Source organism: Aptenodytes patagonicus, chromosome 27, assembly GCF_965638725.1.
Source record: "Aptenodytes patagonicus chromosome 27, bAptPat1.pri.cur, whole genome shotgun sequence".
NCBI classification, from domain to species: domain Eukaryota; kingdom Metazoa; phylum Chordata; class Aves; order Sphenisciformes; family Spheniscidae; genus Aptenodytes; species Aptenodytes patagonicus.
The window spans coordinates 1,575,579-1,595,453 of record NC_134975.1 but is presented as its reverse complement, the minus strand read 5'-3'; the positions used below and the strand labels follow the sequence as shown (position 1 = coordinate 1,595,453).

General features: G+C 41.9%; 1 protein-coding gene across 3 annotated transcripts in view; it reads right to left on the bottom strand.

Moving 5' to 3' along the window:
- Nucleotides 1-1,662: 1,662 nt before the first annotated feature.
- The window catches only part of DIP2B (disco interacting protein 2 homolog B), a 71,589-nt gene continuing 53,376 nt past the window's right edge, over nucleotides 1,663-19,875 (bottom strand). For all 3 annotated transcript variants that reach the window (XM_076360596.1, XM_076360597.1, XM_076360598.1), the window contains 20 exons: nucleotides 19,568-19,704; nucleotides 19,173-19,253; nucleotides 18,565-18,692; nucleotides 17,671-17,785; nucleotides 16,494-16,695; nucleotides 15,968-16,077; nucleotides 15,747-15,827; nucleotides 15,085-15,208; nucleotides 13,906-14,027; nucleotides 13,171-13,282; nucleotides 12,589-12,698; nucleotides 11,807-11,937; nucleotides 11,063-11,231; nucleotides 9,853-10,023; nucleotides 9,271-9,332; nucleotides 9,087-9,144; nucleotides 7,234-7,308; nucleotides 6,464-6,641; nucleotides 6,155-6,278; nucleotides 1,663-5,669 (listed from right to left, as the gene is read on the bottom strand). In XM_076360596.1, coding sequence (XP_076216711.1) covers nucleotides 5,417-5,669; nucleotides 6,155-6,278; nucleotides 6,464-6,641; nucleotides 7,234-7,308; nucleotides 9,087-9,144; nucleotides 9,271-9,332; nucleotides 9,853-10,023; nucleotides 11,063-11,231; nucleotides 11,807-11,937; nucleotides 12,589-12,698; nucleotides 13,171-13,282; nucleotides 13,906-14,027; nucleotides 15,085-15,208; nucleotides 15,747-15,827; nucleotides 15,968-16,077; nucleotides 16,494-16,695; nucleotides 17,671-17,785; nucleotides 18,565-18,692; nucleotides 19,173-19,253; nucleotides 19,568-19,704 — 2,543 coding nt within the window. In that variant the 3' untranslated portion in view covers nucleotides 1,663-5,416. The remainder of the gene's footprint in view (nucleotides 5,670-6,154; nucleotides 6,279-6,463; nucleotides 6,642-7,233; nucleotides 7,309-9,086; nucleotides 9,145-9,270; nucleotides 9,333-9,852; nucleotides 10,024-11,062; nucleotides 11,232-11,806; nucleotides 11,938-12,588; nucleotides 12,699-13,170; nucleotides 13,283-13,905; nucleotides 14,028-15,084; nucleotides 15,209-15,746; nucleotides 15,828-15,967; nucleotides 16,078-16,493; nucleotides 16,696-17,670; nucleotides 17,786-18,564; nucleotides 18,693-19,172; nucleotides 19,254-19,567; nucleotides 19,705-19,875) is intronic.

Sequence of the window (19,875 nt, the reverse complement as noted above, 5' to 3'; positions counted from 1 at the left end):
TTGGCTACGATTCCTCACAGGCGGGCAGGGCAGGGCAGGACATTGTTTTTTCTCTGAATTAAAAGTTAACAGAAGTTAATGAAGTTAACGAAGTTTGTAAGGAGCAGCACAGTAACGGGGTGACAACCCCTCTCCACAGTGGTTGTTCTCCCAGCACCATTTAGGATCACAGTAAGGAAATTCAGTATTTCCCGTAAAAGACGTAAACTCCAGGTAATCGCCAATACGAATGGAAACCTTTCCCGTGACTTTCAGCATCTCCCCGCTGTTGTCCTAACGCAAACCATAAAAGACTATATTAGAAAGGGTTTTGATTAAAGCTTTAGTGTAATTTACTTTTTTCTTGCTGCTACATGGAACTCTACATTATTTCATTTGCAGTTTTCGATGTTTGTTTTCTTCTCGTTTTACTTTCCTGAAGTCCCCCTAGTTCTGATGCGGTTTACCAAGCCCTTCATCTCAAACTAATCAACGTTAGCAGACGAATGATTTATTTCCAATAAATCCCGAGTATGCTTTCTATTCCCCTGGCAATACCTTCCGCAGCCACTGCTGAAAAGCTTCAACATTCTCAAGGGTTTTCTTCCTGAGAATTACGCAAAGTTTTATCTACCCAATTAGTATTAAGCTCACACTATATAATAAGTTACGATACCAGAGAATGTGCCTGGGCTGGAGCTGTGACAATGAGAACAAGAATCTTCAGACACCTGGGAAATTTGATCACTCAATTCTAAATGTATTTCTGGAAAGACTGATTGGCTATTTCAATTTGCTTGGTTAATATAACAATTGGAAGTTAGTTGTTTGGGGTTTTTTTAAGAGGTTTTCCCAATATTAAGCAAATAATTTTAAAATACAGGAAAGATTTACTGAAAATGAAATGTTTTCAAAAGAAACCACGGTAAAATTGCTACTCATCATCTGTAGGAGATGATGTGTCCAAGTGTATTCTACACCAGAAGCACACCACCATTCGTAGGTACACGCACAGACGGTAGCTGGCGTTAGATGATAACATTAATTACCTCCTCACTGGTACTAAACTGTATCGTAACATTTATGAATATTTAAAATAAATCTTCACAAAAACTCCATGGTTAGTTTTGGACAGCAGAGATCATCCAGTGTTAAATCTCAAATGCCACCACAGTTTCTATTTCATCAGCTCATACAAAGCCTCACACAGTTGCTTTACCCCTCCGGAGGACAAAACCCCTCACATCTTGTTGGGAATCGCAAAGGTTTAGGAGTCTATACAGGTCTCGCCCAATTCCAGTTCAAAATGAAACGTACCAGTCCTGAATCCTAACCAGAAACTGAATAAAGAATATTTAATACTACAGTAAAATCTTAAATAAGGTCGGTCGTGCTTAAAACTGCATCTAGTTCATCCTCGGCGAGCGAGCTCAGTCGATTTCAAAAGCTAAATGGCCTGCTGCCGTGGGTACGGGACAACTCTGTCCAGCCACGGCGGTGCAGGGAGCTCGGCTCTTCACAGCTTCAGGTCTCCTACATTTCTAGGTACAAGTGACGTAACACATTTGCAAAAATACTTACAAGTTTTCCCTTTCACCAGGGAAAACGCTAACCAACGTTTGCTTCCTTAAAAAAAAAAAAAATTCCTTTGGAAAAACAGCAGATGAAGAACTAAGCAAGCCATCAGGCATCAACATTTATTAACACAAGACAAAGGAAACACAATCAATGCGTTAATGGAACACTGTCCAGCCAGATGTTAAATTTAAAAATGTATAGCTAATCTAATTTTAAATAAATAAAAACTTTATACATAATTACATAAAGCTGTGGTCTGAATTTGACAATGGCAAATAGGTTGACAGAAATTAAAGAAAAATTGCATTTAGGGCTAAAATTTATCTCGTTTTTACAACCTTATTTTTAGGACAGTTATTATGACATCTTAATTACATTTATTTAAATCAGAAATGCAGTGCAAATTTTAACAAAACAGGACTTGGAATTACCTGTACCCACACGTTTTGCTTAGGGAATATTCATAAACAGTAAGACATACAAAATATTTTAGTTCAAAGTGTTAAGAATTCCTAGTTTTTAAGTTTCACTGTAGCTGTTAGCTTGGAATCTGATGGACGACAGTAGGAAATAATTTGCCTTCTGCGACTGGATAAGCTGCAAAGTCAAACTGGCATGGAGAGTCTGCTTCTCGGGACTCAACACTTGATTCAGCAGTTACGGAAAAGCATCCGACACTGAACCTGAACACGCAACATCGGCGGCCCTGCCAATTTTCTGAAGTTAAATATCTCAGTTTGTTCTCGTACGGAATGATACCAAGCAACCGTTGGAAAGCAGAACGGTCACATCTTTTCACAGCCCTCCCACGACAACCAAATAATCATTTATCAGTTTGGAAGAACAAACTGACCCCAACCTCAAAGAGGCTAGCAATGAAAAATACTTAGCACTTAGTGCTGTACAGTTAGTTACCTCACAGGGATGTTGTAAGGATTAGATAATATCCTCATCTACAGATGAAGAAACTGAAGGAGTGAAATGACCTGATGAAGGTCTTGTGGCAAGTCATTAGCAGAGCTGGCGTTAGAAATCGGGGTTTCCAGACTCACAGCTCCGTACTTCCTCCTCTCCAGCACGCTGCTTCTCACTGTGCCAAACACGGACAAAAGCATTCAATAAAGTCGAAACTGGCCAGCTGCTCTATGTCACTTACTGGCGATCAAGAATGGAATGTTATCTCATTCTATGGGCAGGACTGTAAACTTACAGTTCTCTAACACAGAGAAATGTAACACGCCAGAATAAAGATTAAGAGTACACAGTAGACTTGCAAGATAAAACCCCAAACCATGAGGAGCTATCAATACCCTTCCAAATAAAAAACAAGGAAAAAAAAAAATCAAAATAACCCAGTCTGTCATTCAAAAACGCCATTTCAGAAAGTCAATCTGCCACATACTGGGACTCTTTGATCAATTTAATACATGCTTTTTTTTATTTCTGAAAAATTGTGAGTAAAAATAAAAGAATCCTAGAATTGTACTTAAAATCCACTTCAATGGACAAATAAAGTATTTGTTGAAACAATTTTTATCTAAAGCTTTAATTTGAGTAAGAAAAAGGTCAAGACCATCAGAATTTTTTTCTGAAATGGGCAACAATGAAGTGAAGCTGTACTGCAGGTCACACTGCTGTGCAAGACAACATAAAAAATAAAGTGATGCGTAACATGGAATAACGAGACTTTGCTGGCTGAAAAGGGAGAACAACTTTTGTGCACTTCACACCCTCAGTAAGTTGCAACAGTCTTCGTCACAGTTGGACCTGTCACTTGCCTCACTTTGTGGCCAATTTGTTAAAACTAAATATATTAACGACTTCACGCAGAGGTATTTCAGGACGCACATCTGAAGAAACCAGAGCGTCCCTGCTGCTAACAGAACAACCTGTCACACCCAGGCAGCAGCACAATACCATGAAAACTGCATCTGCGGTGTTGTCTCACTACTGCGGTAGATACAGAAAAAGAAATCGTTCAAAACTGTGCGCCTGTAAACCGAAGCGTTTGCAAAAGAACTCTTACGTCCAGACTTGCCATAATAACTTCCAGTTTCTAAATCTATTCCCCCACCAAATATTTTTCAAAAATATTCGGAACTTCTTATCTGAATTTTAATACTCGTCTTCAGTGAAGAACTAACAACGCATCAGGAGTTTTTCAAGGACAAAACTGGGGTTTGCTTACAGATACACTGGGTTCTGCTCTGATAACTGCCACAGGATCTTCAGAGTTCATACTATAAACCTTCTAAAAACTGCCTAAAACTTTGAATGAGGTAATCTGGAACATTTTAATAACAAGTTTATTTACACTGTATACCACATTTGACTCAAAAAAACCTGTTGCAGTATCTGGTATCAGCTCTCATTGCTTCCAAAATCCTATTTTCTTAACACCCACAGGAATTTAATTGTTCTTAAAAGATTGTTAAGTATTAGACAAAAGAAAGGTAATTTTGAGTCAAAGCTTAAACACCGTCTCTCCCTCAGCCCGGTGTGCAATTGCTTCCTAACAGCAAGAGCTTATACCCGCTACTCTAAGGCATCCGTTTCTTTACATTTACTAATGTGAAAACTGACGCAGTATTTTGAAAGCTGGGATATTAATTTTCACAAAGTTATTTAACAATGCGTTTGCCAGAATTGCTCTGTCTCATTTTTGTGCCTCCTCCTGTACAAGAAAAATTGCATTCAACTTAAACCCCAGAATTATCTAATTCTTTCTAGTGAACGCTTCGAGGAAAACTGGGTTGTGCCTCCCAGTTTACATTAAAGCCTGTTTACAATATTTCTTGCTCTACCTAGAGGGAACTGAATGGAATAATGACTGAATCGCACCACCAGTGAATTTAACGGTGTGTCAACCTAAAGGACTTTTTTTTTTTTTCTTTCCTTTGAACACAAGGTGTCACAGAGGGTGGAGGCAGAGGCTGTCACTCAGGTGCATCATTTCAGTTAAGCACTTTGGCCTTGCACTGCGATTTCTACCAAATTCCATGTTACTGTTTAAATTCAGCCTCTGAGAAAGATGTGCCTTAAAATCATAGGTTTCTGCATGCTATGACACACTTCTGGCCAGGAACAAAAGACTACATACTGAAATAAAAAAAACTTGTGAAAGGTGTGTGTGTGTATCGCATTAGTCGTCTAACCAAATGTAATTATGCTAAGGACCACAAAAGTTACTCGTCCTTAAAAATTTCTACCTTCAGCTGTCATCATTATCCAAGTTAATTTTCTATCTAAGTGAATTATGTATAATAATATTTACATATTTAAAATATAGGCAAAATTCTTTTTAAATTCAAGAAATATCTATATGAATAAGTAACTCTTAGATTCCGTAAGTTATTGATTTGGTCATGGCACAATTTTAAATAAGTTGTGTGATCCCATGGAATGAATAGCTACAGTACAGATGCAAAGTACGTTATATAGCAGGGATCTGCAGAACTCGGATGACCCTTTTCTTAATAGTTTATCTTAACTAAATAAACCCTCCCCTTATAGAATCCTAAAACAGCATTAGATAAAAATACAAATATGTACAACGGATGAAAAAAGTAACACTACTGTAAAGGCCTTAGGAATTTTGTAGCGCTCACACTTGTCAACTTTGCATTTTCTATAAAGCTAATATTTCAGTAAACTGTTACAAATGTTTTCCATTGTCTACCACATTTCCTCTTGTCCATTGGTAGTTAACGTGATACCACAGGATGAGATGAAGGGAATATGGCAGCAATCTCAAACTTTATATCAAGTATTAGTAATTTTCACCAGCTTCATTTCTATAGCCACCCTTTGTCATTTAGTGGTCCCGCACAGTTTCTGAACATCGCTTCGCCCATACTCGTTACATGTTATAGGCCACATATATGGGGTCTAACTGATCAGCTAGAAAACTGTCGCGGAGATGCATTCGTTGTTTCTCTCCTCTGGAATTGATAGGAATAACTCCAGGATCCACTACCACCACCACTCCCACAATTAGGTAATGTTCTTCCAGGACCACATTTGTAACTAGAGGAACTAAATCCAGGGCTTCCTGTTCACAGCCACACAGCTCCACAACCACCACGAGCAAGTTGGTCCATGTGAATACAGCGCTAAAAGTTAAAAAGGAAAAAAAAAAAAATCAGAACCCCCAGTTATTTTCAGAAACACAAAGATCCAAAGTTTACAATTCTTTATCCTTAGATGGAGTTTACCACCTGCTTTGGGCTGCATTTCCAAGCGACCTAACTCCCAACACGTCAAAGATCAGTTCAACCACATCTCAGTACTACCTAGTGTGACATACAAACGAAACGCTGCTTTCACTGACTCAAATATAAACGGTTCTTTACACCACAGAGCAGGAAATCATCATTTCTATTTTGAATTAAGGCTTGTGAGAAAACATTGAGTCAGTCGGCCCAGTATTATTCTGATCTACAGATGGGAAATGAGGTGCATGACTTGCTGATGGTAACACAAAAAAGTAACTGAATTAGCCTTTGTATTTTTTTTTCTATTAAATCCTGCATCTTTGCATAAACTTTGCTGCATTTCAGCTAGGTTAGGATGAATTCATTTTTCATGGCTGTTTTACCATTCAGCAATGCTTCTGTGCGTTCGAGATACAGAAGTCTCAATATCAATTGGATGGTAACGCAGTCCCCTCAGTTCCAAAGTTTCATCCAGTGCTCCAACAACATACAGTGCATCATGGCGCTCTAGAGAGGAGAGATGGGAAATGAAGTGTGTGCATACCGTGGAAAGAGAAAATGGCAGACAATAAATGCAGTTTAGATAAAGTCTCTCTTGTATCCAGACACGTGGGTCAGGACTTATTTGTTGCATAGTATGAAAGAAAACTCTTCATCTTCATTTAAAAGATAAGGACTAATTTCTGCCATACCTCCGCTGGCAGCTGTGAGCTCTGTCCGACGAACAAAACCAAGGTACCCGGTCCGAGCCCAAAGCGTCTGAGCAGCGTCGCCAAAGCTCAGACGCGTGTTGAAATGATCAGCTTGAAGGGTTTCATTGTCATAGATAGTATAGTAGCCACTGGCCGTGTGTGGACTGTTTACCCAAATCTGTACAGGAAGTGGAAAAACAGTCAGATCCACACACTACAAAAACAGAGCATCTGCCGAGTATTAAAATGAAGCAGATGAAAAAAGAACCTTCTTGTTACAGTTTTTTGGATCTGGAAAATCTTCGATAATGTTTTGCATTTAGCTCAAAGCTCCAAATATCCTGTAGAATCTTACAAATGCGTCTTGCAGATCTACTCTCCTAATAACTGTAAGCTGAGGATTAAATCAGTAAATAAACTGCGGATTTTTATAACATGTGAAGTCAAAAATTGATAATAATCTATCAACACAGATCAAATATACTGGTGTGTAATCAAGATAAGGAAACCAAAATGTAAATTAGATTATTTAGAAGCCAGTTATGCAAGATTTACAGTGGAATAAGCCTTCCTTTCTAGTAGGCTTTTTCTTTAAACTTGACAGTAAGATAACATACCCAAATTCTGAACGCTCCAGCAATAATTCAGCTTAAAAAGGCCTGCAAGTATTACCACTCACAAACTGTCATCCAGGAGCTTACATAACAGAACAGAGAGAATATAGCTACCCAACAGAGAGAAGCTACCCAAATAGCAAAATCCGTGCTTACCTCCCCAAGATGAGAATCTCCAAGAGGCCCTTTTGTCTCAGGATTAACAATGACTACTTTGACTCCAGGTAAAATCTAAAGATCACAAGAAGGAATATGTTATCTGTACATGAATTATCTTCACGCACAACTAAAATACAAAGGCTGTTCATTTACCTCCAGAAAGGCATGATTTCACCCATAGAAATTACAAACAGGTATAAAACATGCCTGGACACGTACGCTGAAGTACGCTAATGGTATGAATGTATTTCACGACTCAAGAGCCACATAGGTAAGGGGTTCTAGGCCTGTAAATGTTGCCAGACCTTGATTTTGAAGAATTCAGTGTTAAAAACTACTGGGAAACATCTTTTTGTTAATCCATTTAAAGAAGGGAATAAGACCTACAGTAAATCTCAAATGCATGCTGATTTCAAGGATACAACAGCAGACACTTTTGATATGGTTCATTTACTGTAAACAGAACCAATTCTCCCAATTGCTTCAGCAAAGCATGCTCTTAAATCAGCAGATACTTTATTATAAATCAAACTAACTTTCCAGAGGAACAGTGTAACTTAACTATCTACCTGGACTTGTGCAAAGCATTTGACACTGTCACGCACGACATCCTTGTCTCTAAACTGGAGAGACATGGATTTGATGGATGGACCACTCAGTGGATAAGGAATTGGCTGGATGGTCACACTCAGAGTTGCGGTCAACGGCTCGACGTCCAAGCGGAGACCAGTGACAAGTGGTGTTCCTCAGGGGTCGGTACTGGGACCAGCGCTGTTTAACATCTTTGTTGGCGACATGGACAATGGGATTGAGTGCACCCTTGGCAAGTTTGCCAATGACACCAAGCTGTGTGGTGCGGTCGATGCGCTGGAGGGAAGCGATGCCATCCAGAGGGACCTTGACAGGCTTGAGAGGTGGGCCCGTGCGAACCTCATGAAGTTCAACAAGGCCAAGTGCAAGGTCCTGCACCTGGGTCGGGACAATCCCAAGCCCAAACACAGGCTGGGTGGAGAATGGATTGAGAGCAGCCCCGAGGAGAAGGACTTGGGGGCGTTGGTTGACGAGAAGCTCAACATGACCTGGCAATGTGCGCTTGCAGCCCAGAAGGCCAACCATATCCTGGGCCGCACCAAAAGAAGCGTGGCCAGCAGGTCGAGGGAGGTGATTCTCCCCCTCTACTCCGCTCTCTTGAGACCCCACCTGGAGGTACTGCGTTCAGCTCTGGGGCCCCCAGCATAAGGAGGACATGGACCTGTTGGAGGGAGTTCAGAGGAGGGCCACAAAGGTGATCAGAGGGCTGGAGCACCTCTCCTCTGAAGACAGGCTGAGAGAGCTGGGGTTGTTCAGCCTGGAGAAGAGAAGGCTCCGGGGAGACCTTACAGCAGCCTTCCAGTACCTGAAGGGGCCTACAAGAAAGCTGGAGAGGGACTTTTTACAGGGGCCTGTAGCGATAGGACAAGGGGTAACGGCTTTAAACTGAAGGAGGGGAGATTTAGATTAGATATAAGGAAGAAATTCTTCCCTGTGAGGGTGGTGAGGCACTGGCACAGGTTGCCCAGAGAAGTTGTGGATGCCCCATCCCTGGAAGTGTTCCGAGCCCAGGTTGGATGGGGCTTTGAGCAACCTGGTCTAGCGGAAGGTGTCCCTGCCCGTGGCAGGGGGGGTTGGAATTAGATGATCTTTAAGGTCTCTTCCAACCCAAACCATTCTGTGATTCTATGATTCTCTTCTCACGCCATGCCACAAGACTACCTTTCCTAGCTACACATCTACATCATAAGGGGCATAAAAAGAAATGTGTGGTCATCAGATGCTGTGTGCCATGCCTCTAGGTAATAACGTGAAATTACCTTCCCAGATTCTGAAAGTAGCAGGCTTTGTGGAGCTCCCCTTTCCACCAGACGTACTCTGAAGGTAAAGAAAACATTGTCAGGGGAAAAAAAGAGCTGAAATCTACTGAGAGGTGCAATAGCTCAGTACCCATTACAACATTTTATATAGAGTTATTAATAAGTTTAAGTAAACTTACTGTACCTGTCATGCCTCAAGGATTTCAGATCTACATACACCGTGGTGGGATCAGGCCCAGATGTTCCCTGAAGAGTTAACATTTTAAAAAAAAAAAATTAATGTATCTACAGAAGTCAGGGTAACTTCTGCCTGAGCTCATAAACGTTTCCAGGGGTTTCTTACTGGCAGCAAAATTCATATTCACATTTCCCCACCTTCACAGTTGCACTAAGGGGAACACTTCAGTAAACAGGCTATTTTCTCTCTAGTGTAGGATGCATCTTTGGGGAGGGGGGAGCTGCTATGGAGACAGCCCAAGCACTCTCAGCTATCAGCCCTGGGGCAAGTAGTCATTGTTTACATGGAAATAAACAGTTCTCTAATGTCATGTTTCAGTTGTTTTGAGCACCTGGTATATAATCTGGCAGTTGAAAACAAGAGAAGCTGCTTAAATCTTGTGCCAGCTGTTCTCTACAAAGCAGATGTTGGGCTATGCTAACAACGCCGAAGTGTGTGCAGATTAGGAAGTTTGACGATTCAGAATACAACAGAATCTGGAAATCTGATGCCAGTGACAACGCATGCACTAGAAAGCACTCGTGTTACCTGTAAACAGATAGCAACGTTGACTCTTGATCCAAAGGTGGTGCTTACAGCACGAGATGACAGGCCAATGTCTTTGAAGAGTTTGGAGAAGGAATGAGTGAGAGAAACTCGCGGCCGTTCCTCTGCAACTACCACACAAGTCCGGACACAGGACAGATTAATTCCTCGTGCCTGAAAAAGACACAAGTGAGTGCAAAGGACTGTATATGTTAATTACCTCTGCCACACTGCACCAACATCTGTCCCCTCACAAGAAGTGACATTTGCTTTTTATCCCTGGAATCCCACTCAAGAAATGCAGGACAAACCCTGTTCTTGTATTCAAGTTATTTCCTCTTTTCAGCTTCTACTTGTCATTGTAAAACGTGTCTGACCAGAGCCTAGAAATACTGCTAGAACAAAATATGCATTAACAGTGCTTCTTTCTCTGCTACAGAACGTAGCATCACATGCTTCTGCAGTGCTTTTCAGCTAAGATTACATCTGTTATTCACTATTTACATAGATGGAAACCAAACCAAGCGAGAGTAAAGTCACTTACTGGGATTACACCAAGTCTTCAACAAAACTGGGACCAGAATCCATTATTATTTCTAGACATGATCATGAATGCACTGAACAGCACTAGCCAGATGTTCAAACCTGTGCATTATTCTGTTTAACTGGTGACACACAACAAAGCAGACACCTTCAGAACTCTGCCGCCAACAGAACAAGACTGACCCGTAATCATATAGATGGAGTACACTATTTCAGCAAACCCCATGCAAAAAGCCACCTCAAGTGTTTTATGTAGCTATTTTTTTCCTTCCTCTCATCTCCAAGGAGAAAACACCTCTATTTAGCAAATTGCCTAACGTGTGTGCTTTACATCATGTGCTGGCCTCAGCCTTCACTGCAGACTGTTATATAAGCAATTCTTCTGCATAGCATTCTGCTGCTGGCATCCTCCCTCTAGGGTTTGCCCAGCAGTCTCTGACACTCACTGGCAACGTGCTACCTACACTGCAATACGTACACCCGACTCAATTTCAATCCTTTTAATTTCCTGGGGCTGCAAACGTTTTTTGGTGCTTTTGCTTTTTGAGCAAGCTGTGGACTGGAGACTTGTGCAACAGGAAAGCTGTTGTATTTAACAATCGTATCACTTTGCTTTACTACCACAGTTTCCTTCATTTATGTAACATAACATTCAAGAAATGTTTCTTACCTTTAACATTTCAACTTGGTTTCCAAGTCCCTTTGTGCACAGTTCCATGACTGAATAGGAACAGAAAGTGTCCCTTATTTTATACTGGCTGACAGTAGATAACCAGAGAAAAAGATTGGATTCCAGCTCCATAGGAGGAATTAAAATTGACTGGTGTCCAGAATATACACTGTAAAGAACATTAAGGAAGAAAACATTTTTGTGTGGCATGGAGTTATCTTTAAATTACTATTTACTGTGTTTTCATGTTACGTTCCTGCTAGACCAAAAGCAGGTTGTGGGACTCTGCATCTGAGGCAAACTGATAATAGCTCCAATGCTTCTGTAGCAACATTGTTTTAAAAATACAACTTACTGCATAAGAATAACAATTTATACACATACAAATGTGCACACACACTGACAGAGTGAAGGAAGAGAACTGGCTCAACCACACAGTTTACAGAACGAAAACTCCCTTACTGCAACGTATAATCAAGGAAGAAAGGCAAGAGAAACATTCTGGAGCCAGTATTATTTGGCAGCACAAATATGCGTAATCAAGACAGGATAACATCTTGCTAATCTGCAGGAAAAGGGAACGTATTATTGTCAGTTCAAAGACAAATTCTCCCCTTACTGTAGATTAGTCATTTTGGTAATGTCAACATAATCTGTCTGTAATTACACCAGATAAAGACGCGGACTGCCATTTCCCATTTATAACCAGCCAAGAGTTAATCTTTTCCCCCTTAAAAGTCATACCTGCAAAGGCACCAGAGCACAAAACCTAGTCCACAATAGGGGTCAAGACAAATTGCAATCTGCCGAGAGGAGTAGAGCTCACATTGAAGCTTGATTGCCCTGCAAAGGCCACTCACGGCTGCGTGGGACATCTGCAACACAAGAGAGACTGTGCTGAAATTCAAGGACATCAAAATAGGACTTCATCAAGACAGGTAGGTAAGAACAGAGATAGGTTTGCCTTGATAACGCTTCTCCATAAACTATGTTTCTTCTTCCTTTATCCTCCATAGCAGAGGCAGAGCATTGCAGAACCCTCTGAACCACAGTAAACCAGAAATAGCAATACCAATAGCTATTGCTTAAAAGCTTTAGGCATCTCAGGCTCCAAACACGGCTGATCATTAATGACAGCCTAAGGCTTTCATTTTTTAGTTTCTTAACCTCTTCTATGTCAACCGCGTTCCTGTTCTGCTCTTGGTGGGGGGAAAGCAGAAGCTCACAGCTATGCTACTCGCATCGCTCACTGCTCTCCTAACAGGCAGCTCTCCAGTGGGAGGCAGCAGCAGAATTCCTGATGCCCACTGTAGAGACCCATCTTCCTACATTGCAGAACTAATTCTTCAGCACAAAGTCACGCTGCATTGTCTGCAGCGAATCCATAGCTTTACTGGGAGAAAAGCATGGTCTTTATTTAAGCTACAAGAGCCAGCTTTGGTGGAGGTCGAGGGGAGAGGTGGTTCAGAATGTCAGCCAAAGACAAGACAACAAAACCCCCGTCTTCTAAAACCGTTTTACTGTACCTTTACTCCTGTAAGCATGCCTGTTGTAGAAACACTAAAATCTAGATATGCTAACATTTCAGGCGTAGGTGGCTTATAGATCTGAGACAGCCGCTTCCTGGGCAAGTCATCTGTACAAGAAGGGAACAAAGGTGGTTAATTTTTGATTCCTGAACTGGTATTTAAAAGGGGAACACAACTTCCAAAAAGCCCGAGATGGACAATAAAGCTTTCTATTAATTCTCTTTCCAAAAGAGACAGACTAGTATATGACAAGACTCTTGCCAAAGTTCCCATGTAGAAAATTATTTATTCTCAGGAAAAGGGAGAAGAGACCAACTTGCTCTTGTCTTAAGGAAATTAACAGTTGTCTGCAACATGGCTTTTCAATAAAATTATTTTCCATGCATAACTCAAGAAATGCAGAAGAGATGTCAGTAAACAAGGTCAGACCTAGCTTATATATTGGATTGTTTTTCTAAATATTCAAACAAATTCTTAAGAGCCATCCAGTTAGCATCTGAAATGGGGGACAGTCTCTTCGGAAGTCAATGGTAACACCTACACAGAACTTAAAAAAGTCTTTTAGCCCATGGACCGTACCTGTGTCAATGATGGTTGGCCAGGTTTTCACATCTACAGCAGCAGTTGCCTCTCTGGATTTCAGTAGTCTCATTAAGGTCTGAGTTGTGAGAATACAGGCGGCTTTGCTGACCTAAAAAGATAAACACTTACTAAAAAAAAGACAAAAGCATGTCCCAGTGGCACTGTCATTGCAAGATTTGATGTTCAGAGAGTGTATTTTACCATCTGTAGCCAGCTTCCCCTAACAAACTTGCATTAATTTCTTTGGCTTTTGCAACACTGCTCTCTACTCATCCTTCACTAAAACCCCAAACGCAGACTAAAGTGCAAATAACCACGTCAGGACCTTTAGAGCAGGTGAGAACATTACACAGTCTACATCTAGCTTTCTCCCCATGGTTATAAATGGGGAGGCATCCTCTCCTGGTTACTGGGCTTGGGAAGTAACTAATAGCAGGATCTGCACTTGCCCAGCAGTAAGGAGTGTCAATGTGAAATTTTGAGTGCTAATATCACGTTAGTATCTCTCAGAAACCACCTGTTTCATAGCAATTCCTCTTGCCACATAAGGAGAGGTGGTTCTCTCTTGCACTTCATGAATGAAAATACTGTCCTTCAGTTGTAAGATGTGCTTCAATCACTGCTGTCATGTAAACAGCATGGGAGGCTGGACAGCTGTGTTAACCACTCGAGTCTGAGAGGCCGAAGCAAGAGTGCTCCAGCCATGCTCTCAGCTACAGCCCCGTTACTCACTTCCACGATCATTCGCACAGTGGGCAGAGTAGCAGTGAGGCTCTGAGCATGAGGTGGTCTCACGGTCACGGGGATGCAGCCAGCATACAAACAGCCATAGAACGCGGTGATTAGCTCAATGCCTGCAAGGACACGATAGGCTGTAGTGTAGGACACTGGTGGATGGCCACCCCGGTGACATCAGCCTTTCCCCTGAGAACTTTTTCTCCAAGCATTGGTTACAATTTCCATTAGAAGGTGGTACACACACTAGTCACTTCCACAGCACAGATGGGCAACGTAAACAGTTCAAACACCAAGGGCAGCACAACAAGGAAGCTAAGAAAGCTTGGGATAGAGGACTGGGAAAGTAGAGAAGACTGACCACACAGAAAACCATATCCATCTTACAGGAAAAGAATGTTCCAAGTGTCAAATGACTCAAAAGTCAGTCAGGACAAAACAGAATTGTCTGGCAGGGCAAGAAGTACACACACCAGAGAGCACCTCTCACTAGCAGTGAGCATCTTACACATGCCAAGTGATTAAGCTGTGTGCTACCAGCCACAGCAGGCAGACTGCACTTCCCACTGTTCCCAGCCTGCTGCTGGAGAAAAGGCACCCAACAGTCTCACGTGAAGTGTCCATCTTCTGCACAGCTGAAGGCAACGGCACCAGTCTCTCCCAGAAGCCACCCTGCCATTTCTCATAGCAAACTACATGCTTTCCCTGGATGAAAAGCTGCCAGCTGGCAATGTGACTTCAGACAGACAAGATCTGAATAGACCAGGAGCTGAGGAGTTTCTGTTAGGGTGACTAGCGCAATTCTCCAGCACATGCAGCGCAGTCACAAGTTTCTAATAACTTTGCAGTGAACATATCATACCAGAGGATCTTTGATAACCACAGAAGTCTTAGAGGTTTTTATTCTAAACATCATGACACAGCAAGATCTAGCCAGGAGTGAGAAGGTACAAATTGGCTTTTCCAAAACTCTAGAGAATCGAAGATTGAGTCCTGATACTGGCAAGACATTAGGACAGCCCTCTCTGGACTCAAAACCAGATCAGAGAGTTATGCAGTCCCTAAGGTACGCTGTTTCAATTCTCTCTCCTGTATTTCCAGATCTCAATGAGATTTCAAAGAATGACCATGCTGCATTTCCACAGTGGGATGCAGTCATTATTAAAACTTGCTTACCAGGAGGATAAAGAAGCACCACATTGTCTCCTGCATTGAGATGTCCTTTGTCACACAGAACTGATGCAATTCTCTCAGCTTTTTTGTGCAACTGAAGGCAGGTGGCTGTGCACACAGTGGTTCCCTTGAAAGGAGACAAAAATGCTCTAAACAAGGCCTGGCACAACATGTATCAGTAAAATGGCTGCTGCAAAAACCCAAACTTGCTTGCTAGCATCAGTCTATAGCTACTAGTTATCTATACCTATAGGCTGCTGGCATTCAATGAGCCATTTATCCACTACAATATCAAAAAGAGAGAGATGGAGTTAGATCTGCTCTAGAAAATTCTACCTTCCAGGGAGTCAGTTCAGGTCTTCTTGCACCAGAACCTTGCCAGAATATACTCAACAGGGATACAGCATTAAATGATACAGGAACCAGTGGGACCTACAAACACGCTCAGTTTTAAAATGAAGCATTGAACCATGACAGTCATTTAGATGAAGTGACCTATAGGTTCAAAGGTTCAAATTTTAAGTTACAAATCTATGGGCAAAATCCAATACAGAGACTAAATAGAGGACACTGGAGTGGGCAAAAGATTTTAGACAGTCTCAAACTTGCGCTGAATAACATGCTGTGGACCTTAAAAAACCCCAACAACTCAGTACTGACTGTACCTTGGCATTTAATAAAAGGAAGAGTGGGTGGTCAGGAGTTGCTTGAGCTCTCCACTGTAATACCTCTGTCAGGAACTGGTGCTGAAACAAAGAGGCGGTAATTAAATACTAGTGCTTCTACTTCAAAGGCAGTACTTACGTCCACTTCACGTTGCTGCTTTGCATTCAGCTGTAGGGTAAATTCTTTTCCCATTCTCTAGCTGTAACAAATACTGATTTACCTTTTTAACTAAATCATTGTCTTCTATTTGACCAAGATCTCTTCCAGAGGCTTGAGCAATACGCTTCCCAGCAACCAGGTTCCCCACCATCACAGAGGCAGGGCCAACACCTGTTGATGGAAGAACAGCCGCATGAAATCTGGACTTTTAATGCAAATGGAAAGGAGCCGGCCTAGAATTACAATCTACAGGACAGCAAAGGTACAAAGATTCTCTGTAGGATCCCACTGCTCCTGGGCATGGGTGCAAGAAGGTAAGTAATGAAACCTCACTGATAGAGCTCAGAAGGCATTGATAGTCTCCTATTGATCAGTAGAGAGAATCCCAATGAATTCAAAGGTAGGAATCAAAATTCCTGACTGACACATGCAAAGAGAGGCCTCAAACACGCCCCAGCCACAGGCCACAAGACAAGCTCTGGTCCCCAGCAAGCAGGACACTCAGTGTCGGAGGCATCACACAGCTTCCTAGGTCTGAGATTGTGAACTTCAGTTTACTAACGTTAAACAAAAGGGGCTCGTGTTACCTGGTTGTTTCTGCCTGGGTTTTGGCAAGTTCGTCACACACGTGTGTGGGCACATGAGGATGTTGCACGGATGCAGAGAGCCCTCCAGAAAGTGCTGTTTAGTTTGAGAGATATGGATCCCTCCCAACGGAGTTTTTGGCAACGTATTGGCTGGCACAAGAGCAAGGCAATATACACCCACTTGGTGAATGCTGTCAATTGCCTAGAGAAAGGAAAGATGGTCAATTGAATTCTTGGTACCACTGGATACAGTCTACTGTTACTCGCTGCACTGACAAACTGCAAGACAAATCCCTGCACTTGTAAGGTATGGGGGAGCAAGTCAGTCCCTATCATTCCATTTCATCTCTCTAACATCAGTGAGCTCTAATGTAAGAGTTAAGTGCTTGTTAGCATCCCTGCCTTTATAGTTCATTTCATATACAAGAAATCCATTTTTAAATCTTTCATGACCAAAATCCCAAAATATACAGTTGCTCGATGAATCATATGATTTTGATCTCAGGATTTTATCCATCTGTCTCCTCTGAACCATCACACTGTTCCTTTTTGTCCGCCTCAGCATTCAGGCATCTAATACATTATTCAGACCACCAGGTACTTCCCTGATTTTTCTCCCCAGTTTGCATACTTCACAACCTGAAACATCATTCCCAAGAATGACATACACACGATGCGGGCAGCTCTCAAAGTATTTGCTACTCATTCTACTTTCTTAGGACTACACTCATTCAGCTGTTTTAACCTTTCTCTGCTTACTGTCTCCCTGCTGAAAATGAATCTCCAAAGATAAGGGCGGCTTTAAAGCATGACTTTGAGCACCAGCGTGATCCAAGACTAAAAGCAAAACTCCTAAGCTTGAGCACTGGATCTGCTTTGCAGTGCTGAGAGGCAACTGTGTTTCTCTACACAGTCCTCTTGCTAGCATAATGCTGACCACTTCGTCAGAGCCTACGCTATTCTGTGTTGCAGCCGCTTTCCCAGGACCTTCAGGACATAACAGAACAGCTTGTACACAGCAGATGTACCCAGCTTGTGACACTGTAAAAATACCTTGTGCCAAGAGGGATCATGAGCCTGTGCTCTTTCCATCTGGGGCATGCTGATGGCCTCTGATCTGCCCACACACTGAAGAACTGCACAAACTCACCTCGTCCACGTATGTAAGTGGGCTTACCTGCAGCACTCGACTCATCCACTGAAAACTGTCCTCTTCAGATGCATCTGGCCTCTGCTCTGCAACCACCACAATCCTCTCATCATAGAAGACGGATACTGAGAACACAGCAATCCTAAGGAAAAGGGGAGAGCCATATTGGCACAAATTCCAGTTTTACTCCTTGGGAATAGGAAGCCAAGGAAACAGACTAAAGACAGAACTCAAAAAAACCCCATGGGGCAAAGACAGAGAAAAAACATCAGACAATTAAAATCAAGTCAAAAAGGAAAGACTTTGTGAAGTACGTAAGGGATTAATTCCACCTTCTGATGAAATTCCTACATAGCATAGTCCCCTGTCCTCTCAACCTGCTACCACATTTCTGTTCCAACCTGTGGCAAATCACCAATGCAATAGAAGCTTTAAAAGTATCTACATGATGTAGGGGGCTTAAAATCTCCTGTTAAGTCTTAGAGACATGAGCTCCAACCCTGCCTGACGGTCTAGAAAATTATATCCACAACTGCTAAATAAAAGTAAATACCTTTGGACGTGAATGAAACTCTTCCTCGCTGCAGAGCATCAGCCAGCAGCTAACTACTACAGAGACTTAAAAGTAAATTCTACAGAGACAGAGAATTAAATTCTCCACGTGACTGACTTATATTGTTACTTGATTCCTTCCCTTGAAGTACACAGACTTGATGAAAAGCCAGACAAGACAGTGGGGAAAACAGACCTGTGTTGGGCAGGATCAGGCCAATTACTGTCTAAACCAAAAACATATTTACTTTAACCGAGCTACCCAAACCAACCAGTTACTGAAGAGAAATTGAAGATCATACTAAAGATTCTGCTCCACTGTATTACATGCAGAAGCTTATGGGGAGGGGCAAGGTTTATTTTGCTAACCTTCCTCTGTAAACTGTTTTTATTGACTCTACTGCCAATCCAGTTGCTACAATGTCATCGGCATTGTGTCTACGTCCGCTAACTGTCAGCAATCCATCCATTTTTCCAACCACAAACACCAAACTGCCCTGAAAGATAAAAAGGTATCAGTGAGTAACTTACATAAAGCGGATATTCAAATATCTTTGACTTGCATATTTCATAACTATGGCTAGATCAATGGAATTTGTATAAAACACGTTTTCTTTCTCTTTAAATTACATCATTTACGACTAAACCAGGAGAAGCATTCTAGCCACTCAGTGAGACAAGACACTCCAGCACGCATAGCAGAACTGCCATACAAAAAGCTTCTTACATTTGGTTTTAGAAGAATTAGCAATCCAAAAATGTAACAAGCAACACAGTAAGGCACCGTAATGACAACATGCTGGAAAAGTAAGGGCTCCTGCTGGCTCAGGCAAACCCATTAACTCTCAACTATCTTATCCACAGCAAGCTATCCTTACACATACTTCTGTACCCAAATGCTTTTCTTTTAAACGTTCAAAGCTATTAGCACGAACAAAAGAATACAGCAATGCAAGCTCAAAAACTGTATTACGTACAGGTCCAACAAACCCCAGCAAGCCAGAACGGACAAATGGCACATCACCCACTGGAGAGCCAGCCGAGTTCACAGGGATAACCTGCAACAGAAGGGAGGACATTTGAGGCAAAGCGGATTTGCCTGAGGATAGAAAAACATTCCCCACATCAAGAATTGCACTATATGCGAGTGAAGTGATGAGGAGAAGGGGAGGGAATCCCTGGTACAGTCATCGTTTTAGCACTGTGGGAGACCTTTATGAAAGGGGAACACTGAATATATCTAACTGCAATGAGTTCTTCAGTGTATCTTTTAAAAAAACATTAACGCTTAAGTTACAAACCTAAGAGATCTACAAGGCTATCAGTTCTACACAGGAAACGGGGAAAGAAAGATGCATTCTGTTATACATACCTCAAATGTATTCTTTGTCACCCCTGTCAGCCCATAATACATCATTCCTCCTGCTCTGGAGCTAACACAGATTTCACCGATCTCATCTGTTTTACAGAGCTGAGGTGGTCCATCAGGTTTCACTATACACATCATCCCTACGACAAATTACGCATTGTTAAAATAGTCCCCAAGACTTGCCTTGTATAAGAACTGACACATGTAACCGTGACAGATATGACAACGCAGCATGGGGACTGCCTAACCTCCCCCGATGCTGAGGGTGAATACGGGATAGAACACTGACCAGTTCTTTTTCTAAAACATTC